Source organism: Carcharodon carcharias, chromosome 11, assembly GCF_017639515.1.
Source record: "Carcharodon carcharias isolate sCarCar2 chromosome 11, sCarCar2.pri, whole genome shotgun sequence".
NCBI lineage: Eukaryota > Metazoa > Chordata > Chondrichthyes > Lamniformes > Lamnidae > Carcharodon > Carcharodon carcharias.
In genome coordinates, this window is record NC_054477.1 from 70,378,209 (window position 1) to 70,403,284 (window position 25,076).

General features: G+C 42.8%; 1 protein-coding gene across 2 annotated transcripts in view; it reads right to left on the bottom strand.

Annotated features, from left to right (window-relative positions):
* Positions 1-3,672: 3,672 nt before the first annotated feature.
* The window catches only part of ecrg4a (ECRG4 augurin precursor a), a 37,178-nt gene continuing 15,774 nt past the window's right edge, over positions 3,673-25,076 (bottom strand). For both annotated transcript variants that reach the window (XM_041199595.1, XM_041199596.1), the window contains 4 exons: positions 21,514-21,630; positions 18,082-18,129; positions 8,957-9,108; positions 3,673-4,100 (listed from right to left, as the gene is read on the bottom strand). In XM_041199595.1, coding sequence (XP_041055529.1) covers positions 3,933-4,100; positions 8,957-9,108; positions 18,082-18,129; positions 21,514-21,583 — 438 coding nt within the window. In that variant the 5' untranslated portion in view covers positions 21,584-21,630 and the 3' untranslated portion in view covers positions 3,673-3,932. The remainder of the gene's footprint in view (positions 4,101-8,956; positions 9,109-18,081; positions 18,130-21,513; positions 21,631-25,076) is intronic.

Sequence of the window (25,076 nt, forward strand, 5' to 3'; positions counted from 1 at the left end):
AACGCACTTACGTCCTTCCTTAAATAAGGAGACCAAAACTGCATGCAATATTCAAGATGTGGTCTCACCAGTGCCCCGTATAACTGAAGCTTAGCATCCTTAATTTTATGTTCAAGTCCTTTCCTAATAAAAGATAGTATTCCATTAGCCTTCTTAATTACTTGCTGTATTACTTGCTGTACCTGCACACTAACGTTTTGTGACACATGCACTAGAACATTTATGCATACTCTATGGCCAGGATTTTGCCCTCGTCAGGCAGGCTCGGCAGGGGCAGGCGGGACCGGTCGGGAAGCCAACTGCCGCCCGCGATTGGGTCCTGACTGCGATATCACACTGGTGGGCCAATTAAGGCCCTCCCAGCACAAAACTCATGCTGCAGCACTTAGCATTGCCTGTGTGGGGGTGGAGGAGGGCCTCGGGGAACTGCGCACATGCATACAGCTGCTTCAGAAGATGAAAATTTTAAACATTAAAAATAAAGAACTTTAAAATGTTACAAAACATGTCCCCTCATGTGACACTGTCACATGAGCAGGGTCATGTTACTAATAAAATGTTAACGTTTTTATTTAATTTTTAATAGCTGTTGGAAACCTTAACCTTATGAGGTTTCCTAAAAAATCCAAAAGCCACTTGGCCTTTTCGCTTGCCTGTCAGCCATATGGTTTTGTAAGCAAACAATTTAGTTCAATTATTAATTTAATGGTCTTTATAGGCCTTTTAACTGTTGACAGATGTGCTGCCAACTCCCATTCGCACCTGACATCTGAAATATTGTCATTTTACACTTGCTCAGGTCAGGCGCGCACCGACGAACTAAAAATAGTGGCCTATGTTTTCTGCCAGCCAGTAGTCTTCGATCCATGCTAATATGTTACCCCCTATACCATGCGCTGTTATTTTCCGCAATAACCTTTGATGTGGCACCTTATCAAATGCCTTCTCCAAATCCAAGTACAGCATGTCTACAGGCTCCCCCTTATCCACTGCGCATGTTGCTCCTTCAAACCAATAAATTGGTTAAACATGATTTCCCTTTCACGAAACCATGCTGACTCTTCCCGATTACCTTGAGTCTCTATAAGTGCCCAGCTGTAATTTCCTTAATGATCAGCTCTAACACCTTCCCCATGACAGGCGTCAAGCTAACTGGCCTATAGTTTTGTGTTTTCTGCCTCCCTCCCTTCTTGAATAGAGGGAGGCAGAAATAGAATATTTGCTACTTTCCAGTCTGAAGGAACTTTCCCAGGATATAGTTAATTTTGGAAAATTAACACCAATGTGTCTACTCCCTCATTTGCCACCTCTTTTAAGACCCCAGGATGAAGACCACCTGGGCCTGGAGACTTATCAGCCCGCAGCCGTTTGTTCAGTACTACTTCTTTAGTGATTGTAATTTCACCAAATTCCCCTCTCCCTTCCACCTCCTGATTTATAGCTATTACTCAAATGTTTTTTGTATCCTCTGTATCACCAAGGCTTTGTAGACAGCTGCTTCCGAACCCACGACCACTACCAACTAGAAGGACAAGGGCAGCAGACACGTGGGAACACCACCACCTGTAAGTTCCCCTCCAAGACACCATCCTTATGTGGAAATATATTGCTGTTCCTTCACTATCACTGGGTCAAAATCCTGGAACTCCCTTCCTAACAGCACTGTGGATGTACCTACACCATGTAGATTGCATTGGTTCAAGAAGGCAGCTCACCACCACCTTCTCAAGGGCAATTAGGGATGCGCAATAAATGCTGGTCTAGGAAGCAACATCCACATTCCATGAATGAATAAATAGAACAGAATCAGAGTTAATGTTACAGGTCTCTGCATCTGAGTATTTAACTTCTGCATATAGAAGCAGACTGTTTCTAGTAGTAGAGGGGTCAAGAACAAGTTATCATGGATACAAGATTAAATGTAGCATAACCAAGGGTAGGAGAGATTTCTTCACACATTTGTGAGACTGGAATTCACATCCATGGGCCAGATGCTCTGGAGTCTACATTCAGTGGCAGGCACGGAAGTGGGATTGAATTCTGGTGGGCCAAGATACCGCCTTTGGGCGTGTGGGGGCAGGCCTGACATGCAAAATGACACAAGATGATGTCGGGTGTGCGTCCCGACAATGCCGCGCGTCATTTCGATATTGCATTTAGCGGGCACGCACCGGAGGCAGCTGTGCGCTTACCGAACTGTCAAAGGCCAATTAAGGCCATTAAGAAATGAATTAACGTCATTAACACCACTGCCCATCTAACCTTAAGGTTGGCGGGCAGGCAAAGAGCCTAAGCAGCCTTCATGTTTTCCAGGAATCCTCATCCACGGACGGGATGAGGTTTCCTGAAGGTTTCATAAAATTAATAAGTTTGGTGAAGTCCCAGCTCACAAGAAAGAGCTTCCTGACATTGTCACTTGAGGGGACATGTTTAAATAATTTTTTGCTTGGATTTTAAAAATTTTTTATTGTCTATTCAATTTCCCCGAAGCAGCTCCGTGCCTCAGAGAGATTTCTGCACTCTTCCACGTGAAAGAACGCAGGCCCCCACTCTCCCTCCTCCCCCCGCCCGCCCAGGTAGTGCTGAGCACTATGGAACGTGTATTAGGCTGGGTGGGCCTTAGGTGGCCCGCCCATGTAAAATGGCAGCACGCAGCTGATTGTGGGTGGTGATCAGCTCCAAGCCCACCCTCGCCTGCTCCTGCCCAGCCCGCCCAACAAAGGTAAAATTCAGCCCCTGGTTTGGGCATGGGTGCTGGCATGCAGTGCAGGTTGAACGGCTGACCACACATGATCTTGGGCTGTTCAGCTCATTAAATATGCATCTGTGAGGATCTCGCTGATTCTTGCAGTGGGGCAGGCAAGAAGTCACCATCCCCGCTGTTACCTCATATGGTTTGAGGTCCTGGTGCTATATTTAAAGGGCACTCAGGCAGCCTGCACTATCCCTTCCACCTTTGCCCAGCCTCTACTCCACCTTTCCCTGCTTACCCTTCCTTCCTTGGTCATCCTCCACACAACTTGCACTGCCACCACCCAGTCTCAAGCATAGGCTGGCATTTGGACACTCCCCAAAGAGGACAATGCAGCATCAACTCACTGTTAATCATGGAAGAAATCTACCTTGCCAGGTGCACGCCGCTTATGTGCAGATGGGAATGTGAGCGCTCTAATTTCTCGCTGGTGGGGAACTTAATTTGGTGGGGGAGCTTAATTTTGGTGAGGTGGCCTTTTAATGGGCATCCTAATGTATGCAAAAGAGCTTCCTGACATTGTTCATCGGGAAGCTCAATCCACCTTTGACTCATCTTTAAAATCCCGAGAACGTAATTACTGAAGTTCAGTCTGCCGTCAGGAAACTGATTTTTTGCCTCCCACCAAATTAGTTTCGCCTGTCTGTCAAGCTTCCCGCTGCTGGCAGGACCAGAAGATGCCACCTAGGGTTAGTGGTTGAGGAAGAAAGCAAACTTTACATTCAAGATTAGATTGAATAGGTGGTCAAAGGAGTAGGGGGAGTAAAGAACTATTTTCTCATCCAAAGGGCAAAAGATTTAAAAAGGGAAAGGATTATTGAGCTTAACCAGCATCATAGGAAAACTAACAACACTTTATCCATGACTTGTATTGATAAAATGTGCAATGGATAACACTTTTAAAAAGTTTGATCAGAAAATGCAGAATACCATTTTATAAAGCAGAGCAAATAATTACAGAAATGGTACATTCACATTCAAAGAATAATTCCAATGTTCAATAACATTTATTTCTATAATTTGATATGTTCTGAATAACTCACACAAAGCTATTTATTATAGCAACAACATTCAATTTATAAAATGTAGGAAATTTCTTGTTCAAGAAAAAGATGCATATCATTTCACCAGGTGAGAAAAAGCTAAACAACATAATGTTTATTGATTACATCTTGTTGCTTTAATAGTCATCATAGTTAACGTTAGCACCGTAGCGCATAGATTGGGAATAATAAGGGCCAGTTGGAGAATTCTCATCATAATGGTGTCGATTGTAAAACCGGGAGTGGTCATCATGAATAGTGCCCTGATGCACACTCATCCAGTACGCAACAGCTTCTTCAAATTTCTGCAGGATAATATTTTAAAAAATTAATGCTTGAGAATTTATTTTCAAAACACAATTGTTTTTAAACTGACAATAAATGGAGAAAGCACTGCACCTTGCTGTAAATTAAAAAGTGAAAAAAAAGTTAACACTTGAATATAGCAGCTCAGTTCAAGATTGAAGAGCACATAAAGCCAAAACCTTCAATAGAATCAATCTTCTGTGAAGTATTTCAGAAAATGTTTTTATTTTGAAATGGATGATAAACTAATAAGCAGCATTCCAAACATGAGTTTGTTTAGAATATACACATTCTTTCATATCTTTCTGCAAGGATCTTAACACTGTAATCTGAAATTATAACTGGACCTCCAATGACCTCCACCATCACTGCCATTTTCTATGGCCACAACTTCTCTATGTCTCTATTCTAGAACCTGGCCTGCTCCTGCAGCCTCAGTTCTCCACTCCACTGTGAAAATGTTTTTATACTATGCTGAGCTCACACTGCCCTTTGGTTCCAATCTTCCTCTGGATTCTATTCCATTGCTGCCAAATGAATTTTGCTTTGCCACTTTCCATGGCCATGCTTCATTCATCCTACGGAACTCCTCAATCATCATTCACTGGACTAACTCCTCAAATGCCTGCTAGTGCCCCATTCTTCTGTAATCCTCACCTCCCTCCAGCTATTTCCTTGGACAAACCCACTCATCTGCATTGATCTGGTGGATTTATTTCTTGGCCTCCTTGGTTTTGCTGCTTTCAGCCCTTGGGTTTCATTCCCACTGCCTCTCACTTGTCTGCCGATATGCTGGATCTGCTATTGTGAACTACTGATGACTAAGACCATTGCTCACCTCCACATGGGTCCCCAGCATCAACCTGGAGTCATGCGTCATGGTCGACTCTCCATGACTTCTTGGATTCCAGCCCACTACTAACTTGCTGACTGATACTCTGCTGCTCAACTGCTGGACTCAGTCACCTCCTGCATTGATGCTCAAAGCTGACTACACCCTGTCAAAAAAGTCCATTGTTTTCCCACCATAGCACTTCTAGTTCAACTTTGGATTTTCATATTGTGTTCTTTCCATTCTCTAATTACAATCAAGACACATCTATCACACTCTTTGCCATGACTACGTAACCTGAATTTCCTGTTCTATTTGCAATTGCAGCTCTTTTACTTGAACTTATTAATCACTTCCACTCCCAATATTTCCCTCCTCTTCTGTTCTGTTTCATCCCCTTCTTCTCACTCAGTCATACCATCTTTCATTCCTTCCCCCTGGGTACTTTTCCCTTGCCCCATGCCTCCTTCCCCTCCAAATGTTTACCTCAATCCTTCACTTTTGTCTCCCTACTCTCCTGCTGCTGTTCTAAGCTTGAATCTCCTTTGAGTAACCCCACAGCTACCTTGATAAAAGCAAAATGCTGCAGTTGCAGGAAGTCTGAAATAAAAACAGAAAGTGCTGGAAAAACTCAGCAGGTTTGGCAGCATCTGTGGAGAGAGAAACAGAGTTAACGTTTTGAATCCAACACAACTTCTTCAGAACTGAAGAGAGATAGGGATGTGGCGGGTTTTATGCTTTTCAAAAAAGGGGGAAGATCAGGTAGAACAAAAGGAAAGGTCAGGGACTTGTTAGAGGGTGGGAGGGGTTAAATAACAAAGATGTGATGTAACAAAAGACAAAGGGAATGGTAATGGTTATAGTAAAGAAACAATACATGGGTCCAGAGCACATGTTAATGGCAGAATAAAGGACAGCTCTGTCTGAAAGCAAAAACATAAGAACAAGATGTAGACTGGCACTTGGCAAACCAAAGGACTAAAATGTAAGACAGAACTCATGGTCTGAAGTTTGTGAAGTCAATATTGAGTCTAGCTGGTTGTAACGTGCCTAATCAGAAATGTGGCGTCATTTCTCAAGCTTGTGTTGGACTTCAGTGGAACATTGCAGCAGGCCCAGGACATAAGTGTGAGGATGAGGGACCCCACAGCTACCTTAATAAACATCTCAGAAAAGTTGACTGAGGTACCTGTTGCGGCATAAGCTGCCCAGGTCACACTCACCTATCACTGGCCTATAGCTCCCGGTCCTCCACCACCTGTGACTTAAAATTCTCATCCTTGTGTTGAAGTCCCTTCATGGCCTTGCCCTCCCCATCTCTGTTTCCTTCTCTTGCTTAAAAAGCCTCCTAGGCTTCTGCATTCCTCCAACTCTGCCATCTTGTCTTTCTCCCACTGCTTTTTCCCCTTGTCTTAGCTATCTAGAAGTTCTGTGATACCCTCAACCTCTCTGCCTCTCCACCTCTCTCTCCTCTCTGCCTCTCCTCTTTAAGATCCTCATAAAAATCTACCTCTTTAATCACCTCCTTCTCTGGCTTGGTGTCATTTTTGTCCAAAATGCTTGTGTGAAGCACAATGGAGTGCATTCATTCCCACATTAAAGATGTTATATAAATACAAGTTTTGGTTTCATCGTGTTGCAGGTTATTTATATCCTACTCATAATGGGGCATTAATTCAAAAGCAGCTCGCTGAATGCCTGGCAGCCATTAACCTCCATTTGGGCAGAAAATTTTATGCAGTTCAAGCCGACTTTAAAAATAGATGTTCCCATTATCCCCTGACAATAAAAGGACACTGAAGCATTTGTAGAGAGACTGGCTGCAAGCAGCCATGCCTTGTGGATAAATTATAATTAATGGGGAAAAAAGAATATTCAAGGACTTTTAAACAGCAGGGGCTGTTCTTACCATGATGATGTCCTTTCCTTGAAAATCACATAACAGAGTCAATGAAGTTGTCAAGAGAAAGTGTTTAGGTAGGTTTATATAATAATGACACTTGAAGAGGAATCAGCACTTATGTTGAGAAGTGAAACTTAGATTGGTACAAGTCAAAAAACCTTGGCAGGTCTATTCAGTCTGGTTTGGCATCTTGCTCCCAGCTGTTATCACTGCTATCAAACGTGTATAACCAAGATCTAGAATTGTCTATCATTCTATTTTAGCTCCATATTTTATAAGGCTGTGACTCCAATTTTGACCCAGACTTGATAAATCACAAAAATTATCTGGGGTTCTTTTATAGTAGATTTGCCTAATGTAAGCTATTGTTATTATTTATTGCTAAATTGCTTTACACCCTCCACCACACAGACACACACAGACAGACATAAATACATACACAGGCACAGAGATGGACACACAGACAAACAGAGACACACACACACAGATACAGACACACACACAGACAGAGAGAAAGAGACACAAGTGCACACACACACACACACTGGCACAGGCAGCAGCAAAAGCCTCGATCCTAGTATTTACTAGTTGTCTCCTTTGTTGAGCTGTTAGGAAAGTTTCAAAATTTAAATTTTTGGTGGACATCTTTATTACTACACTATACCCCTGTGCTGAGTGACATCATTGTGCTTTGTTCTTTAGAAGTGATAATAATTGCTCAGTTAAAAACACCAAGAGGCAAACACCCTGATAGCACATACTAGTCTTACTCAGAAAACAAACATTCTCTTAAGGACTAGCACAGTTTAGCTTAAAAAGCATAGAATTCTGGCAGCAACAGCTAACTCTTGCTGAGTTCCTTTGAACGAAGGATGCACCCCCCACCTTCCCACTTCCACCCCGGCCCAGGGTTAGTGGTTGAGGCAGAAAGCAAATTTTAACATTGAAGATTAGATTGAATAGGTGATCCAAGGAACAGGATGATTAAGAACTATTGCCCACTTAAGGGCCTCAATTGGAGGCGGAGCATGAAGACTATTCATGGGCCATCCTGCCATAGGCTTAAGTGGGGTGGAGATGGGAAGGTGGTGGGCACCCACCTTCTCACCTGATTAAATGACCCCACCAAACTCATTGGAGGGGAAGGTACAATATCCTGCCCAATTACTTCACCAAAGAACTGAATCAAGTTAGTATGCACAATTTTCCTTGAACAAATCAGAGTGGACTTTCATTGATTAGCTGATAATTTTCAACTGTCAGATTGTTGTTTCTAAAAATTTCCCACCAACAACACTAGGCTGTCTAACCTGTAATTGTCAGTTTATCCTTTTCCCCTTTTCTGAATAGAAGTGTAACATTTGCAATCTTCCTCTGGCATTGCCCATATATTTAAAGAGCATTGGAAGTATGTAGCCAGAGCCTCCACAATTTTCACTCTTATTCCCTCAATAATCTAGGATGGATCCCAACTGGACCAGGTTATGTTTCTACTTTGAGGATTTCCAACTTAAGTATCTCTTTATATTTTTTAAAATCACAATAGCTGCAGCATGTATCATCTACAGAAACTCACCAAGGCTCCTTCGACATCAATTTCCAAACCCACAACCTCTACCATCTAGAAGGACAAGAGCAGCAAATGCATGGGAACACCACCACCTAGAAGTTCGCCTCGAAGTCACACACCATCCTGAAATATATCACAGTTCCTCACTGTCACTGTGTCAAGAAGCTGGAGTTCCCTCCCTAACAGTACTGTGGGTGTACCTACACCACATGGGCTGCAGCGGTTGAAGAGGGCAGCTCACCGCCACCTTCTCAAGGGCAATTAAGGATGGGCAAGAAATGCTGGTCTTTGCCAGCAATGCTCGTATTCCATGAAAATACCTGGTAGACAGGAATATTAAGAATACAATCCGCCACCTCAAATAGCAGAGTCACAACAATAAGCTCAACTGTGTTTACCACCCACCCACCTCCCAATGAGTTAACATCTTCAGGGCAGGAGGGTGGTGAAAGGAGAAAATTTTAAACAGGTAAAATGATGCATTTGTTAAGTTGGTGATTGAGAAAATAACACAACTTAAGCTTGGTAAACAATGATGCAACATACTCACAGCTTCAGAATATCCCATGTTCATAAGCTGCTGATACCACTGCTGAACATCATCACGAGACCTATCCCATAGATACCGTCTTGAACGCTTCAAACTATTCAAAAACGCTTTCGCCTTGGACTCAGGAACTGAAACAGCCAATTTCTCCTCAGCTAAAAAATGTAAAAAACAGTAACAAAAATTTTTGAGCCATCCAAATTAGTAAGAACTTGCATTTACATGGCAGTTTAGAATCCAAAGTACTTAACATTCTATCTGAATGCATGCAGAGTTCACAACAAGGTAGATGAATTGACAGTACAAATAGAAGTAAACAGGTATAATCCAATTGCCATTACGGACACATGGCTGCAGGGTGACCAAGGCTGGGAACTGAATAATCAAGGGTATTTGATTTTTAGGAAGGATAGGCAAAATGGAAAAGGAGGTGGGGTAGCACTGCTAAAAAACAATGAGATTGTACATTACTGAGAGAGGATCTTGGATCAGAAGATCAAGGTGGAGGATTAGTTTGGGTGGAGTTAAGAAACAGCAAGGGGCAGCAAGCATTGGTTAGGAGTGTTTATAGGCCACCAAACAGTAGCGGTAATGTAGGATACGGTATAAATCAGGAAATTGAAAGTGCATGCAACAAGGGTAATACTGCAATTATGGAGACTTCAATCTACATATATACTGCATAAGCCTAATTAGCACTAATGTTGTGGAGGTCAAATTTCTGGAATGTATATGGGATGGTTTTCTAGGACAGCATATTGAGAACCAACTAGAGAATTAGTTATTTTACATCTAGTATTGTGGAATGAGAAAGGGTTAATTATTAATCTCATTATAAAGGAGCCTTTAAGGAAGAGTGATCATAATATGGTGGAATTTTACATTAGGTTTGAAAGTGATGTAGTTCCATCCAAAACTTGGGTCTTAATTCTAAACAAAGAAACTACCAAGGTATGAGGGGCAATGGCTGTGGTAGATTGCAAAATTACATTAAACGGTATGATGGTAGATAGGCAATGCCTAGCATTTAAATAATTAGTACTTGGTTTACAACAAATATGCATTCCACTGAGCACAAAAATCCATCAGGAAAGTGATCCAACTGTGGCTAACAAGAGATGTTAAAGATTGTATTAGATCAAAGGAATACCCTTATAAAGGTGCCAAAAAAAGTAGTAAGCCTGAGGATTGGAAGCATTATAGAATTCAGTACAGGAGGACCAAGAAGCTGATAGAGGGGAAATAGAATATGAAAGTAAACTACCAAATAACATAAAAACAGGCTATAAAAGCTTCTGTCACTATGTAAAGAGAGAAGGGTTCATAAAGACAGATGTGGGCCCATTACAGACAGAGACAGGAGAATTTATACTGGGGAATAAAGCAAAGGCAGAGAAACTAAACAAATACATAGTGTCTTTTTTCACGGGGGAACATGTAGAAAAAGCTTCCAGAAATACTAGGGAACCAAGGGACTAATGAGAATAAATAACTGAAAGAAATCAATATTAGTAAACAAATGAGCACTGAAGAAATTAATGGGACTGAAAGTTGGGAAATCCCCTGGACCTAATGATCTACATCCCAGTGTTGAAAGGGGTGGCAGTAGAGATAGTGGATGCGTTGGTGGTTATCTTCCAAAATTCTATAGATTCTGGAATGGTTCCTGCAGATTGGAAGGTAGCAAATGTAACCCCACTATTTAAGAAAGGAGGAAGAGAGAAAACAGGGAACTACAGACCTGTTAGTCAGACATCAGATTCTAGCATTTTCCCTTCTACTGTCATAGATGATAACTAGACACTTGGAAAATAATGATTTGATTAGACAGTCAACATGGATTTATGGAAAGGAAATCATGGCCAGGATTTTCCCCTTGGCGATTTGGGGGCGGGGCCCAGTTGCCGAGGGGAAAATGACGCAGGATGACCTCGGGAGGAATCCCCAATGTCATCCCGGGCCATTTAAATTTTTAGGAAGGCAGGTGGACAGCAAAATCAGCTGTCTGCCCGCTGACCTGTCAATGGCCAATTGAGGCCATTGACAGACTAGTTAAAGTAATTAAAGACCTGCCCGGTCAACCTTAAGGCTGGTGGGCAGGCCAGGAGCCCCAGCGGGCTTCTGATTATTCATGAAACTTCATCCACTGGCGGGATGAAGTTTCATGTCCATTTTGAACAAAAATAATAAAGTTTATGTGTACTTTTTTAACATGTCCCATCTCGTGTGACATTGTTACATGAGAGGGACATGTTAATAATTTTTTATTGTTTCTATTTTTAGAGTTTTTACCAATGTCTCTATTCTCCCTGAGACAGGACTTTGTCTCAGGGAGCAGTGCATTCTTTCGGGCGCATGTGCGAAAGAGCGCACTTTGACAGCTGGGGTTCCTTCCCCCCGCCATGCACAGGAAACGCATAGCGCTTCCCGTCGGGGATACCGCTGGGTGGACCTTAATGGCCCGCCCACTTAAAATGGCAGCGGGCCCCGTTTCAGTGGCAGGGGTCAGCTGCCCGCCCGCCACCAAGCCAGTGGGGCCCACCCGCCATCCAAGGGCAAAATTCTGCCCCATATTTTACAAATCTGTTGGAGGTTTTTTTTTGAGGATGTAGCTAGCAGAATAAGGGGGAACCAGCAAATGTGGTGCATTTGGATTTTCAGAAGGCTTTTGATAAGACCCCCTACAAGAGGTTAGTAAACAAAATTAGAGCACATGGGATCGGGGGTGATATACTGACATGGATCGAGAATTGGTTAACAGATAGAAAACAAAAAGTAGAGATAAATGGATCATTATCAGTTTAGGAGGCTGTGATTAGTGGGGTATCAAAGGATCAGTTTTTGGGCCCTATTCACAATCTTTGGATGTGGGGATCAAATATAATATTTCCAAGTTTGCTGATGACACGGAACTAGATGGGAATGTGAGTGTGAGTTGTCACGAGGATGCAAAGAGGCTTCAAGGGGATTTTTAACAGGCCGAGTGAGTGGCCAAGAGCATGGCATGTGGAAAAATATGAAGTTATCCACTTGATGGGAGAAACAGAAATGCAGATCATTCTCTGAAATGGAGAGAGATTGGCAAATGTTGATGTCCAGAGGGACCTGGGGTATTTTTGTTCATGAGTCATTGAAAGCTAACATGCAGGTGTAGCAAGCAATTAGGATGAGAAATGGTACGTTGGCCTTTATTGCAAGAGGATTTGAGTACAAAAGTAAAGGTTTTTTTTGCAATTCTGTAGAGCTTTGGTGAGACTGCGCCTGGAGTATGGTGTACAGTTTTGGTCTCCTTACTGAAGAAAGGATATACTTGCCATAGAGGGAGTGCAATGAAGGTTCACCAGACTGATCCCTGTGATGGCAGGATTGTCCTATGAGGAGGGATTGTGGAAACTAGGCCTGTGTTCTCTAGAGTTTAGAAGATTGAGAGATGATCTCATTGAGACATACAAAATTCTAAAGGAACTAGACAGAGTAGATGCAGGAAAGATTTTTCCCCTGGCTCTGGGGGGGTGGGGGCTGGTGGGGTGTGGGGGGGAGGACTAGAACCAGGGAATACAGTCTCAGAATAAGGGGTCAGCCATGTAAGACTGAGATGAGGAGGAATTTATTCACTCAGAGGGTGGTGAATCTTTGGAATTCTCTACCCCATAGGGCTGTATAGGCTCAGTCATTGAGTATGTTCAAGATAGAGATCAAAAGGTTTCTAGATATTAAAGACATCAAGGGATATAGGGATAGTGCAGGAAAATGGTGTTGATGTAGGTGAAGATCAGCCAAGATGTAATTGAATGAGGGGCAGGTCCAAGGGGGTGAATAACCTGTACCTGCTCATTATTCCTATATTCCTATGTTCCTTTTCATTGCAAGTTACTTTTTAATTTATGCAACAGTGCAAAAATGGTGTTCTACTTAAAACTTGTACCAGTAACTCGCTGATGGATGGACATTGAAATACATTGGAAGGAATCATCCCAAAATGCACTAAGTGCGGCAGCGGGTGGGTAAAACTATGTTTTACCCGCCAGCTGCAATGGTGGCTTTTCACACCGTATCATCCCAAACCCACCACGTTAATTATCCATTCCTGGGAAATAGGCCGTTTTCATGGAGTACGTGCTCTCATTCGCCCACGACACCATCACCTTGCCACTTCAACATGCCAGGCACTAGGTTTAAAGTGCAGCTGCTTGCACACCTCTCAGCACTTCCAGCCCAGGACTGCTCCAAAGAAGACATGGTCTCGAGAAGCAAGAAGCCTGCAGCCCCCAGGTTTAGTGACGCTTCCCTCATGCGCCTTTTGGATGCAGTGGAGGCCCACTGTCATGTCCTGTACCCCCTCTCTGGCTGCAGGATGGGCAGCTGCATCACTAATCCGGCTTGGGAGGCGTTGGCAGCGGTGGTCAGTGCCAAAGCCCTGCAAAAGAGGACAGCCCCCCCGTGCCACTACAGGTTGAATGGTCTCATCCGTTCCGCAAGGGTAACTCACTCTTCTCATTACTTTCAATTCACACACTCACAACCCATCACACATCCATAGGGATCTCACACCACAAGGGACAACACTGCTAACTCTCACACACACCCTCACATCTCCATCAGGCTCATATGCTCTTGAGCTCGCATCCTCACCCTGTCCACGGCTTCCCCCCTCCCAACCTCCCCTGATCCTGACACCTTAATTCCGTCCTTCCCAATCTCCCCGCATTCTGACGCCTTCATTCCCCCCCTCCCAACCTCACCCACCCTGACACCTTCATTCCTTCTCCCAACCTTACCCACACTGACACCTTCATTCCCCGCTCCGAACCTGACCCCATCCTGACACCTTCATTTCCCCCTCCCAACCTCACTCCATCCTGACACCTCTTCCTCTCCTAGTCAATCCTAGATCTTCCTCTCCCACATCACACCCCTCGCTCCCCCCCCCAGGTACATTTTCCTCTCCCAAACACAGCTGGACCTTCCTCTCCGCCCCCTCGACCATCTTCCGTGTGAGCAGACCCTCAACAGTGACTTTCTAAATTATGTGAGCTGCTTCACAGCAGAGCCATGTCCATGAGAATCCACCCAGCATGCCACGGACGTTCCTCCAATGTGCCATTGCTGTCAGGCTGCAGCATCTTCTGCTCCTCGGGTGTCCACAATGTGAGCAAGGCCCTGACTGTAAGCCCGATTTCTGCACGTCACAGTTGTCAAGTTGTGTTCTGTACCGGCGTGCAATCACGTCGATGTGGATGAACAATCCACCGGGGGCGGGGGGAGGGGTGATTCTGGCGTGTTGGCCTTAGAATGATACACAGATGTATTACAATGAGGTTCTCAACGTCCAATGTTGGGAAATATGGCCCACCATTAATGGGCTGAGCGGACAATCGCAAACTGGCTTCACGATGTTGTGAAACCGATTTTTGGCCTTTTCACCATATTGTCCGCTCACACCACCAAGCACCCCAGACACCAGAGCGCACGGACAATTATACCCATTGAATGGTGTGAAGTTGCTGTACTTATCTGATAAATGCACACTAAACAAGAAAAGTTAAGGATTGTCCATTTCAGTGTAAGTACATTTTTAATAATGTGCTAAGTCTGAATTATTGCCAAACAATCTCTCCAACTCTGAAAATGAACTTTCCAAATTCTAGAGTCTTATTCCTTCAGATGATTTGCAGAAGTTGTTGTATTTTTGACAGTTGGCCAAGATGAACTTGCAGTACAAAAACTCTTAAAAGGTCTATGGGCAAGTTCGTTTGCCACTGACCACAAAATCCAGCCTATTGAGGGCTTTGTACAGCAGCCCTTTATAAATCTGAGACTTCATCGGCAACAGGAAAGAAAAAAGTCTCCCAGTAGAATTGAATGCATGATATTAGTTATGTTGTTAGTCTTCTGCAATATCAGCTAACTATGTCTGTGTAACTAGGGATACTGATTTCTTTAGGCTAGAGTTTGGGACCAGATTGTTGACTGACAGTTACCAGCAATTACAACCAACACCATCAAATGGCCTTTTCTGATGACATCTTTCTAATATTAGCATTATGAACACATGGTAGTAGCAGAATAAGAAGATTTTTAAACATTTATGCTACACTAATATTTATATTGTAATGAAGAAAATGACAAGCTCAGTTATCTATAATAACTATGTGACCATTTTTATTATATTGTAATTAGTCACTTGGTAGTACAGAACTTGAATATTGCTGAAAAAAGGAGACATGCTGTCGAAGCCTTTTGTCTCACTCATTAGGACAGACACAGGAATACCAAATCTCAAAGGGAACAACAATTTATATTGCATAAGAAGAGGGTGCTGACTGATTGGCAAATGGACTCTAACTGGTAGTTGCCATGGAGAATGCACCAGGGAATAGTTAAGCTTCTGTTTAAATTCACACCAGCCAAGTCAACTCTGGTCAAGGCATTGCCATGGGAAATGAACCAGGGAATGGCTGTTCCCCCAAGTTTTTGTTTAGTTGAAAAAAGTGCAATGCGTGAACATGTTCTTTTAGTTTGCAAAGGACAGTGCCCTGTGTGTGAATATATGATCCACATTGTAAGCCCGGCTGATAATCTTAAATTAGTTGTTAGTGTAGTTCTTAGCATAATCTTAGCATAGTAAGTGTTGTCCAATCGCAGAATCACACCTAATGTCGAACACTATGGCTGGGTTTTTCTGTGCCTGCTGGTGTCAGGCCTGTTTGGTGGTGTGAGCAGACAATATGGCGCAATTGGTTTCATGACAGCGTGAAACCAGTTTGCGATTGTCCACTCAGCCTTCCGATGGTGGGCTGCAATTCCCACCATCAGACGTCGGCAACCTCATTGTAATACATCAGCATATCATTATAAGGCCAGCATGTCGGACACTTCCCCCCAGCTGCTGGATTGTCCTCCCATGTTAGAGGGAGAACACGCCAAAGTGTTTCACAACAGCACATAACTGACGTGCACCTGGTGGGCTGCACTTCGCTTGGGACTTCAAGGTTTATTTGCCTACCTTGCTTCGGTCAGCACTCGCAGTCATCAGCAGCGGACTTCACAGACAACACTACATCACTTTTAGGGGGGTTCACGGGTAGGTCTCTACTTACCAGATCAGCCATATGTGGGTGGCTTTTCAAAGGCTTGCTTACGTTAGGCAAGGAAAGAGGCAGCAGGATGAGAGCTGTACAGGGGAAGGGGAAGGTATCTCAGGGTATGTGTGGGGGTACATGTTGATCTGTGCTAGTGGCCTCAAGATGGTGAGTGCTGAGGAGGCAGTCTTCAGAGGAGATAAGGCCACAAGGATATGTGAGGGTGTGTGATAATGGGTGGTGACATTCCTTGAGCTGGTAGTGTGTAAGCTGCCAGTGAATGTGTGATGGGCTTGAGTGTGTGAGTTTATGGTGATGAGGTGGTTGTCATATCCTGGCTGCATGGATAAGATCATTCATCCTCTATCTGCATTGGATGGCCAACCTCTTCTGTACAGCATTGGCACTGACCGCCGTTGCCACTGCCTACCATGCTGGATTGGTGATGCTGCTGCCCATCCTGCGGCTAGAGCGGGAATAGAGGACATCACAGTGGGCCTCCATGACATCCAAATGCATTCCAGTGATGTGCCACTAAATCTGGGGGCTGCAGTCTTTTTGCCTTTCATGGACGTCTTCCCTTCAGTAGTTCTAGGCAGGAGGCACTGAGATGTGTGCGCGCGGTTGGACTTTAAATATGGGGCCTGGCGAGGTGATGGCATGGCGGGCGAACGAGATCCACCCCACCATGGAAACGGTGGGTTTCCCGGGAATGCATAAGTAATGTGACGGGTTTGGGACTATACAGCGTGAAAACCTGTCATCACGGCTGGCAGGTAAAACGTCGTTTTACACGCCCGCTACCGCACTTAGTGCAAATTTGGGATGATTCCACCTTATGTTTTGAGATTTGCAAGCATAGGCTAGTTGAGTACTTTGTCAGTTGCAAACAGCATGTCCCTTTGGCTGTACAGGCAATAAAATTTTGGATACTGAGATAGTAGTGATTAGGAGATCAGTAAACAGGTTAGATAAATCGAAAATGACATGTTTTGAGGTTTTCTGTACCTTTTTGGATTGTACAAAAGCTACAATGGAGTACTCAATAGAACGTACAAACATCCAACTATGTATTGTTATGGACTCCAGAAAGTGTGGACTCAATTCATATTTATATATTTACATTGAAAATCAGGACAAGAATCTAATCATTGACATATGTGAGATCAGTAAGATAAATAATCCATGGAGAAGGATTATATTGTCTTCAATATGCCCTTCTGATTATAAGGTATTTCCCTCTTCTTACTTAAGTCCTCGAGTGCCATGTCATCTCTGGCAAAAATATACTGGGAAGTTGCTCTGTTCTAAGATATTGTGTTTTTTTTAAAGAAGATTGCCTACTTTATGGAGAAGTGGTAGCATAGTGGTATGTTCACTAGTCTAGTATTCCAGAGAACCAGGGTAATGCTTTGGGGACCCAGGTTTGAATCAAATTCCAACCCGGCAGATGGTGGAATTTGTATTCAATAAAAATCTGGAATTAAAAGTCTAATGATGACCACAAAACATTGCCAATTGTAAACCTATCTGGCTCACTAATGTCCTCTAATTAATGTCTAAGGGAATGAAACCTGCCATCCTTACCTGGTCTGGCCTACATGTGACTCCAAACCCACAGCAATGTGGTTGACTCTTAATGCCCTCTGAACAAGAGCAATTAGGGATGGGCAATAAATGCCAGCCTACCCAATGACGCCCACATCCCTTGAACGAATAAAAAATACCTTCCAAATCTGCATATCACAATGTCTATCTCTTGAAGCAGCTGCAAATCTATAAATCATGCAGCCTGTTTCCTACCCACCAGTTGGTGACTTATCAACCACAGATGTATTCCAAGCCTAAGCACAAGCCCAGAAAATGATGATGTGGTTAACTTCTGAAATAAAACCTTGCCTAATGGCCATTCCTCACAAGCTCACAGAACATTCAATGTCTCAGTTCCTCCACAAGGATTTCAACGGTCCCATCTAAGAAATAATTTGCTCTTTGACCTCCTACATAAATCATGCACAAAAAAGGCTTCAAGATGATGTTCCTTACCACTTCTTTTCTCAATCATCTTGCGCAATTTGTTTCCACTTGACCCATCTGAAAAAGAAATTAAGTTTAAGATGCTTTTGAATAGATAAAATAATGGAATTAGGTTTATGAGGATCAATGGGACAGGTGATTCATTGCTGAACTAAGATCACTTACAGCACATATATGTATACACACAAACACATTTCTAATTCACTAATGCTATTGTCCTAAGCGTCTCCAACAGGAAAGAAAAGTTTCCAGCTTTGATAGCTGAAAATAATAATACTAGTTCTAATCAAAGTACTATATACAGTTGTTTCAAACTTATTAGTATGCATTAGCTTGTTAAACTGTGTGTGACTCTCCATTTACTTAGCATAGTGGTACACCAATAAAAGGCAAACATTAGCATTACAGATGGTTCTATCTCTGAGACTCCCACAAATTGGGCAAATCCTTTTAAAGTATGTCAACCCAGAAAAAGCTGACAGACATGAAACAGCTACAGCTCAAGAACAGCCTCGATTGTCAAGAATATCAGAAGAAAAAGTAACGCAGGATTTTAATTTAAGCATTCTCCCACTTGGATTGGAGGAGAAAACACATAAGAAACTGAAAGCAGAGGGGAGTTTCTGGAGACATACAATGTATCTTTTTTTTTCTTTTCAAAAAGTATCTTTTCTTGAAAATTGAATTGTAACATCTTAAGAAAAAAGGTGAAAACAGATGATCACTTGCCCAAAAAATGACATCAATAGTCAGACTCTCACTTCCAACCTCATGCCCCCACCCTGTTCAGCGACACTTTATCATCCAACTATTTCTGAGATGCCTTCTCCTTCTCCTAATTGCCCAATTTATGCTATGACTCTATTTATTCCCATCATTCCTCAGTTCAATTTGCTATGGTTTCCCTACACTAGCATTCTTCTCTCATCCCTTCAGTCAATGCTGGCTGGGTTCAGTTTGGCTCAGTTGAAAGAATCCTCACCCCTCTTGCCCCTGAGAGTGGAAAGCAATGATGAATCACCACTGAAAAAAGGAAACTGTGAGTAAATGATTCAGGTTGAAGCTTCAGCAAGCAATGAGCCAATTCCTGCCATGACACAATTCAAAGGGTTTTCTCTGGGCAACATTCATCCCTCAACCAAGCAGGTTAATTGATTATTTATCTCACTTGTGAATTACTGTTATTTTCCTACATTACAGAAGTAATTAGCTAATGAAGTGCTTTGGAACATCCTGAGGGCCTGAAAGATGTTCACTTGTTTATTTGGTCTCTCCTACTCTCCAAACCAGTTAATGAAGGCTTTCTTCCACCTTCTCTCAGTTAACAAAGGTGATCTTCTACCCCCGAACAAATAAAAGGCTCTTCCTTCACTCAAGTTTATGCTGGCAAATGTCCACCCCACCTTAAAGTCGACTCCTTGCCCTTTCCCTTTCTCTCTTCTCTTAACACTGCTCCTACTTGTGGCCTGGTTGAGTTGATTCTAGTCACTGCATGTATACTGTAGATCAATCTTTCTGTTCCTTTTGGAACTCCTACCCAAGCTATGCAAAGGGCGATGAAACTTTTAGTAACAGAAGGAGCAGTGCTGAGCCAGACAGGGTGGTGCGGTGTTTGGTGAGGCACCGCTTGCTTTATCAGCAAGCATTAACTTGCAGACTCAGGCCTCAAAATGCTGATGATAGCTTAAAATGGAGAAAGGTTGGCATATGCAAGTTTCTTTAACTCAGGCTTATTATCAACATCCACACTTGTAGAATATTGAACCCATAATCAGAAAGATCTTTACTACATAGGCCAAAAGTGAATATGCAGGAATAGAGAAAACAGCAAAAAAAAAGCATAAAATCTCTCTTTTCGCAAATAAAATAGAAAGAAGTACATGGAGGTCTCAAAATCCTTTCCTATAAAGTGCTAGGCAGTTTAGAAACTACTGCAGGAGTATGGGGAAAAGACAGGGCAATGGCACTAGGCCATAATGCTCATTTGAAGAGTTGGTGCAGACACGATGGGCCGAATGGCCTCCTTCCGTGCCATTAAAATTCTGTGATTCTGTGATGCTTAATTGTGGCGATAATTGCTTTGGGCTCTAATGAAATAGAAGAATCAAAGTTTTGTATACTTCCCAGGAGAATGTAGGACTAACCCCAGAGGGGATTCAAGGCAGCATCAGTAACTCATCCATTGACAAGAAGGACATCAATACCAAACAGGTTCCCTAACCCAATTGAATCTCAGGGACCAAATACATACACTTTCTCCTCCCATAATTCTGTATAGACAAGAAATCTTAATGTTATCCGTTTGCAATCAAAAACCGTGTATGTAAACTCAGCAAAATGTGACAAAAAAAGATTTGTACAAGCCATCTTGATAATATATCTTTCCCCATGAACACATAATTCTTAAGTGATACCACCTTGTTTTAACATAATGAACATCATGGGGAAGGTGCCACTACAGAAATTATGATTGAACACTCCATCCATTCATTGGATAGTCCTTGACAATTATGTGAACGGGTTAACACCAATGTTAAAATAACAGAGGAACATTATATAGACATATTAAGCATTAATATCTGCTAATATCACCAGTAATCCCTAGGGCTTGTGTATAGCTGCATTGGAATTCCATTCATAAAGATTTTCTCTGGCCAATATTTATGGGAAAAACTGAAACATTTTATTGTAAAATGATTTCACTTTGGGTGATTTAAGACAGTAAGTGAGCCACCAGTTTTGGGAGGTTTTATTTTGGGTTTCCATGTAGGAGGGATGATAAGGATTTGCCATTCTAGTCGTATTCAAATAGTCACAAAACAATTGCATTGAAACCAATTAAAATAACAATACCTTAAGAAAAATGTAAATCTTCAGTCTTTCACATTTTCTAAGTATTTACAGACAGCAAAGGTTTGTACTTAGATTTGATACTGCCAGCTGTGAATTTACTCAAGTCTGCACAGATTGTGCTAAGTAACTTCTTACATTCAAGATGAATGAAGTTATTTTTTGAATGTGTGCTTCAAAGAGGGTGTGGTCTTGCTTATGGTACCTTCCAACCTAAGGCAAGAGAGAGTGAACACTCAAGTCAAGTGTTGCAAATGTAACATGTAAAGAAAATATGGTGAATTTCAGGATTTGGGCCCCATGGGCATTGAGTTAACACAAACACATTCATTAATTCTATTTGATATAAAATATACCAGTAAACTTAACACTAAATTGTTCGAACAATGTTATGGCCTTCAAAATGAGTTGAAAATACTCTGTATTGTACTGCTGTTTGGATAGATTTTTCCTTGTGGGGGTCTATAAATATAACATACATTTCATACTCTTGAAAAAATCCTTTGTGCTAAGTGAAAAGCAAGATATCCTACTAAGTGTAAAAAAAATTGAAACTCCCTGGGAACATCTATTTGAAATCCGTTTGCCTACCTGGGAATGTGAATGTCACCAGAAGTACACAAATAATCGCAAGAGAAAGTCGGAGTAGCTGAAGAGACATTGCTTCAGATTAGAGTTTTCTCAGAACTATTGTGAAGACTCAGATGGCTAAAGGGAAGAAGAGATTAATAATGAGATACAGCAAACATTGATCCAGGTAACCTTAGACTAGGGAACTGTTCAAACAATATCTGCGATAAGTCTTAATATAACCTTCAACGTTAACAGGAAAGGCTTTGCTGCACACTACCTTTAAAGTAAAACAGGTTTAACTATACTACATAGCAAACCACAGTTAAAGAATATGTAACAATTTATTATATCCATGCAAATTTTTGTTGACCTTCTAAACCAAGATTATTAAAATTTTATGCACCAAATTTCCATTGCTACACTGTCCGTGAATGATAACTGTGCCATTATAAAGCAACAATGTTATGGTTTACCTTAAAATACTACTTTAAGGTAACCCACGAAAGGCAAGGGAATATAGGTTCAAACTTGCATTGGAAGCAGTTCAGAAAAAGTTCACCATGCGTATTTCTTGGATGAGGGGGCTGTCTTATAAAGAAAGGTTGAGCGAATTGGGCCAATACTATTTGTAGTTTAGGAGAATGAGAGGTGACCTTATTAAAACATATATGGGCAGAATCGTCCCAGATTTGTACAAAGTGCGGTAGTTGGAGGGAAAAAAGTAGTTTTACCCACTAGCTGCAATGACGAATTTTCACGACATACCACCCCGTTCCCACCTCAATAATTATGCAGCCACAGGAAAAACTTCATCTCGCTGGCGGGCGGCCTTCAATTTGCTCGCCATGCTGTTTGTTACCTTGCTGCTGCCTCACGCAGTGTGCCATATTTAAACTGCTGCCTCACACAAATTTCTCAATGTTTGCAGCCCAGGACTTCTCCAGTGAAGGCATGGCCCCAACAGCCAAGAAGGGTGCAGCCCTCCCTCCACCGATTCAGCGACGCATCCTTCTAGACACCCTGGAGGCCCGCAGCGAAGTCCTCTGCCCCCGCTCTGGCCACAGGAGGCCCATCAGTCTCACCATTTCAGCTAGGGAGGCAGTGGCAGAGGTGGTCAGTGCCAATGCTGCACACAAGGGGTTGGCCATCTAGTGCAGAAAGAGGATGAATGATCTCATCTGTGCCACCAGGTTAATGCAACTACCTCATCACTCTAAACTTACACACTCAAAAGGCCATCACACATTCACTGGCATCTCACTCACTGCCAGCTCAAGGAACACCACCAGTCACTCTCTCACACACACCCTCACACCCTTATTGGTCCTCATCTCCTCTGGAAACTGCCTCCTCAACTCTCAAATCTCTCACCTCCACTTGCACAGATCAACATGTGCCCCCACACACACCATAAGACCATAAGATGTAGGAGCAGAAGTAGGCCATTCGGCCCATCAAGTCTGTTCAGCCATTCAACGAGATCATGGCTGATCTGATAATCCTCAACTCCACTTTCCTGCCTTTCCCCCATAACTCTTGATTCCCTTACTGATTAAAAATTTGTCTATCTTAGCCTTGACTATACTTAATGACCCAGCATTAACAGCCCTCTGCGGTAAAGAATTCTACAGATTGACTACCCTCTGAGAGAAGAAATTCCTCCTCATCTCTGTTTTAAATAGGTGCCTCCTTACTCTGAGATTATGCCCTTTGGTCCTAGACCCTCTTACAAGGGAAAACAACCTCTCAGCATCTACCCTGTCAAACCCCCTAAGAACCTTATATGTTTCAATAAGGTCTCCTAACATTGTTCTAACTCCAATGAGTAACCTACTCAACCTCTCCTCATAAGAAAATCCCTCCATACCCAGGAACAACCAAGTGAACCTTCTCTGGATCGCCTCCAATGTCAGTATATCTTTCCTTAGATAAGGGGACCAAAATTGTTCACAGTATTCTAGGTGTGTCTGACTAGTGCCTTGTAAAGTTTTAGCAAGACTTCTCTATTTTTATACTCTATTCCCTTTGAAATAAAGGGCAACCTACCACTTGCCTTCCCTATTACCTGTTGAACTTATATGTTAGCTTTTTGGGATTCATGCACAAGGACTCCCAAATCCCTCTATGCTGCAGCCTTCTGCAGTCTTTCTCCATTTAAATAATATTCAGCTCCCCTATCCTTCCTGCCAAAGTGCATAACCTCACATTTTCCCACATTATATTCCATCTGCCAAGATTTTGCCTACTTGCTTAACCTGTCTATATCCCTCTGTAGACTCTTTGCCTCATCCTCACCACTTCCCTTCCCACCTACTTTTTGTGTCATCTGCAAACTTCGCGATAGTACATTCATTTCCCTCATCTAAGTCATTAATATATCTTGTAAATAATTGAGGCCCCAGCACTGATCCCTGTGTTACAGGTTGCCATCCTGAAAATGCCCCCCATATCCCAACTCTCTGTTTTCTATTAGTTAGTCAATCCTCTAACCATGCTAATATACTACCCACTACACCATGGACTCTTATCTTATTAAGTAGCCAAATCTGCAGTACCTTATCGAACGCTTTTTAGAAATCCAAATATCTACTGGTTCCCCTTTATCCATCCTGCTTGTTATCTCAAGTTCTAATAAATTTGTCAGGCATGATTTCCCCTTCATGAAGCCATGCTGACTCTGCATGATTAGATTATGTATTTCTAAATGCTTTGCTATTACATCCTTTATAATAGACTCCAACATTTTCCCAATGACAGGTGTTAAGCTAACTAGCCTATAGTTACCTGTTTTTTGTCTCCCTCCCTTTTTGAATTGGCCGTTCTCCAATCCTCCGGGGCTTTTCCAGGACCTAAGGATTCTTAAAGGTCCATCAACCGTCTTTCCTGATAAACTGCTTTTCCATCTGGGATACCACCCCCACCACAACCACACACCCCCACCCTCGCAAGTACAACCCTTGCATTGCAGCCTCTTCCCTTGCCTGGGGCCACTTCACCCCCTTCCCCAAGCAAACCCTAGCCCTGCAGCCACTGAAAAGCCACCCCCGCGGTACAGCTAGTCTGGTAGGTAGACACCTGCCTGTGAGGCTAGTTAAAAGTGATGTTGTACTGTCTGGAAGCCTGGCGCTGATGACTGAGAGTGCTGCCTGAAGTAAGGTAGGCAAACAGACCTTGAAGTCCTGAGCGAAGTGCAGTTCACCAGGTGCATATCACTTATGTACAGTTGTTAAACATGTCAGCGTGCAATCACACCTATGTGCCCAGATCGTCCAGCGTGGGGGGGATGATTCTGCTAAAGAGGACTTATAATGAGATGCTAAAGTAATGAGGTTATTTTCCTGACCTGCGGCAAAGGGAAACACGGCCCGCCATTGACGGGTGGAGAGGACAATTGCAAACTGGTTTTATGACGGTATGAAATTGATTTTTGGCCTTCTCACCATATTGTCCCCTCCCTGCCTGCCATGATGCCTGATGCCAATGGGGCTGGACAATTCTGGCCATATGATTCTGAGAGGGCTTGGAAGAGTAGACACTTAGAAGACGTTTCCTCTCATGGAAGAATCCACTACTAGGGAACA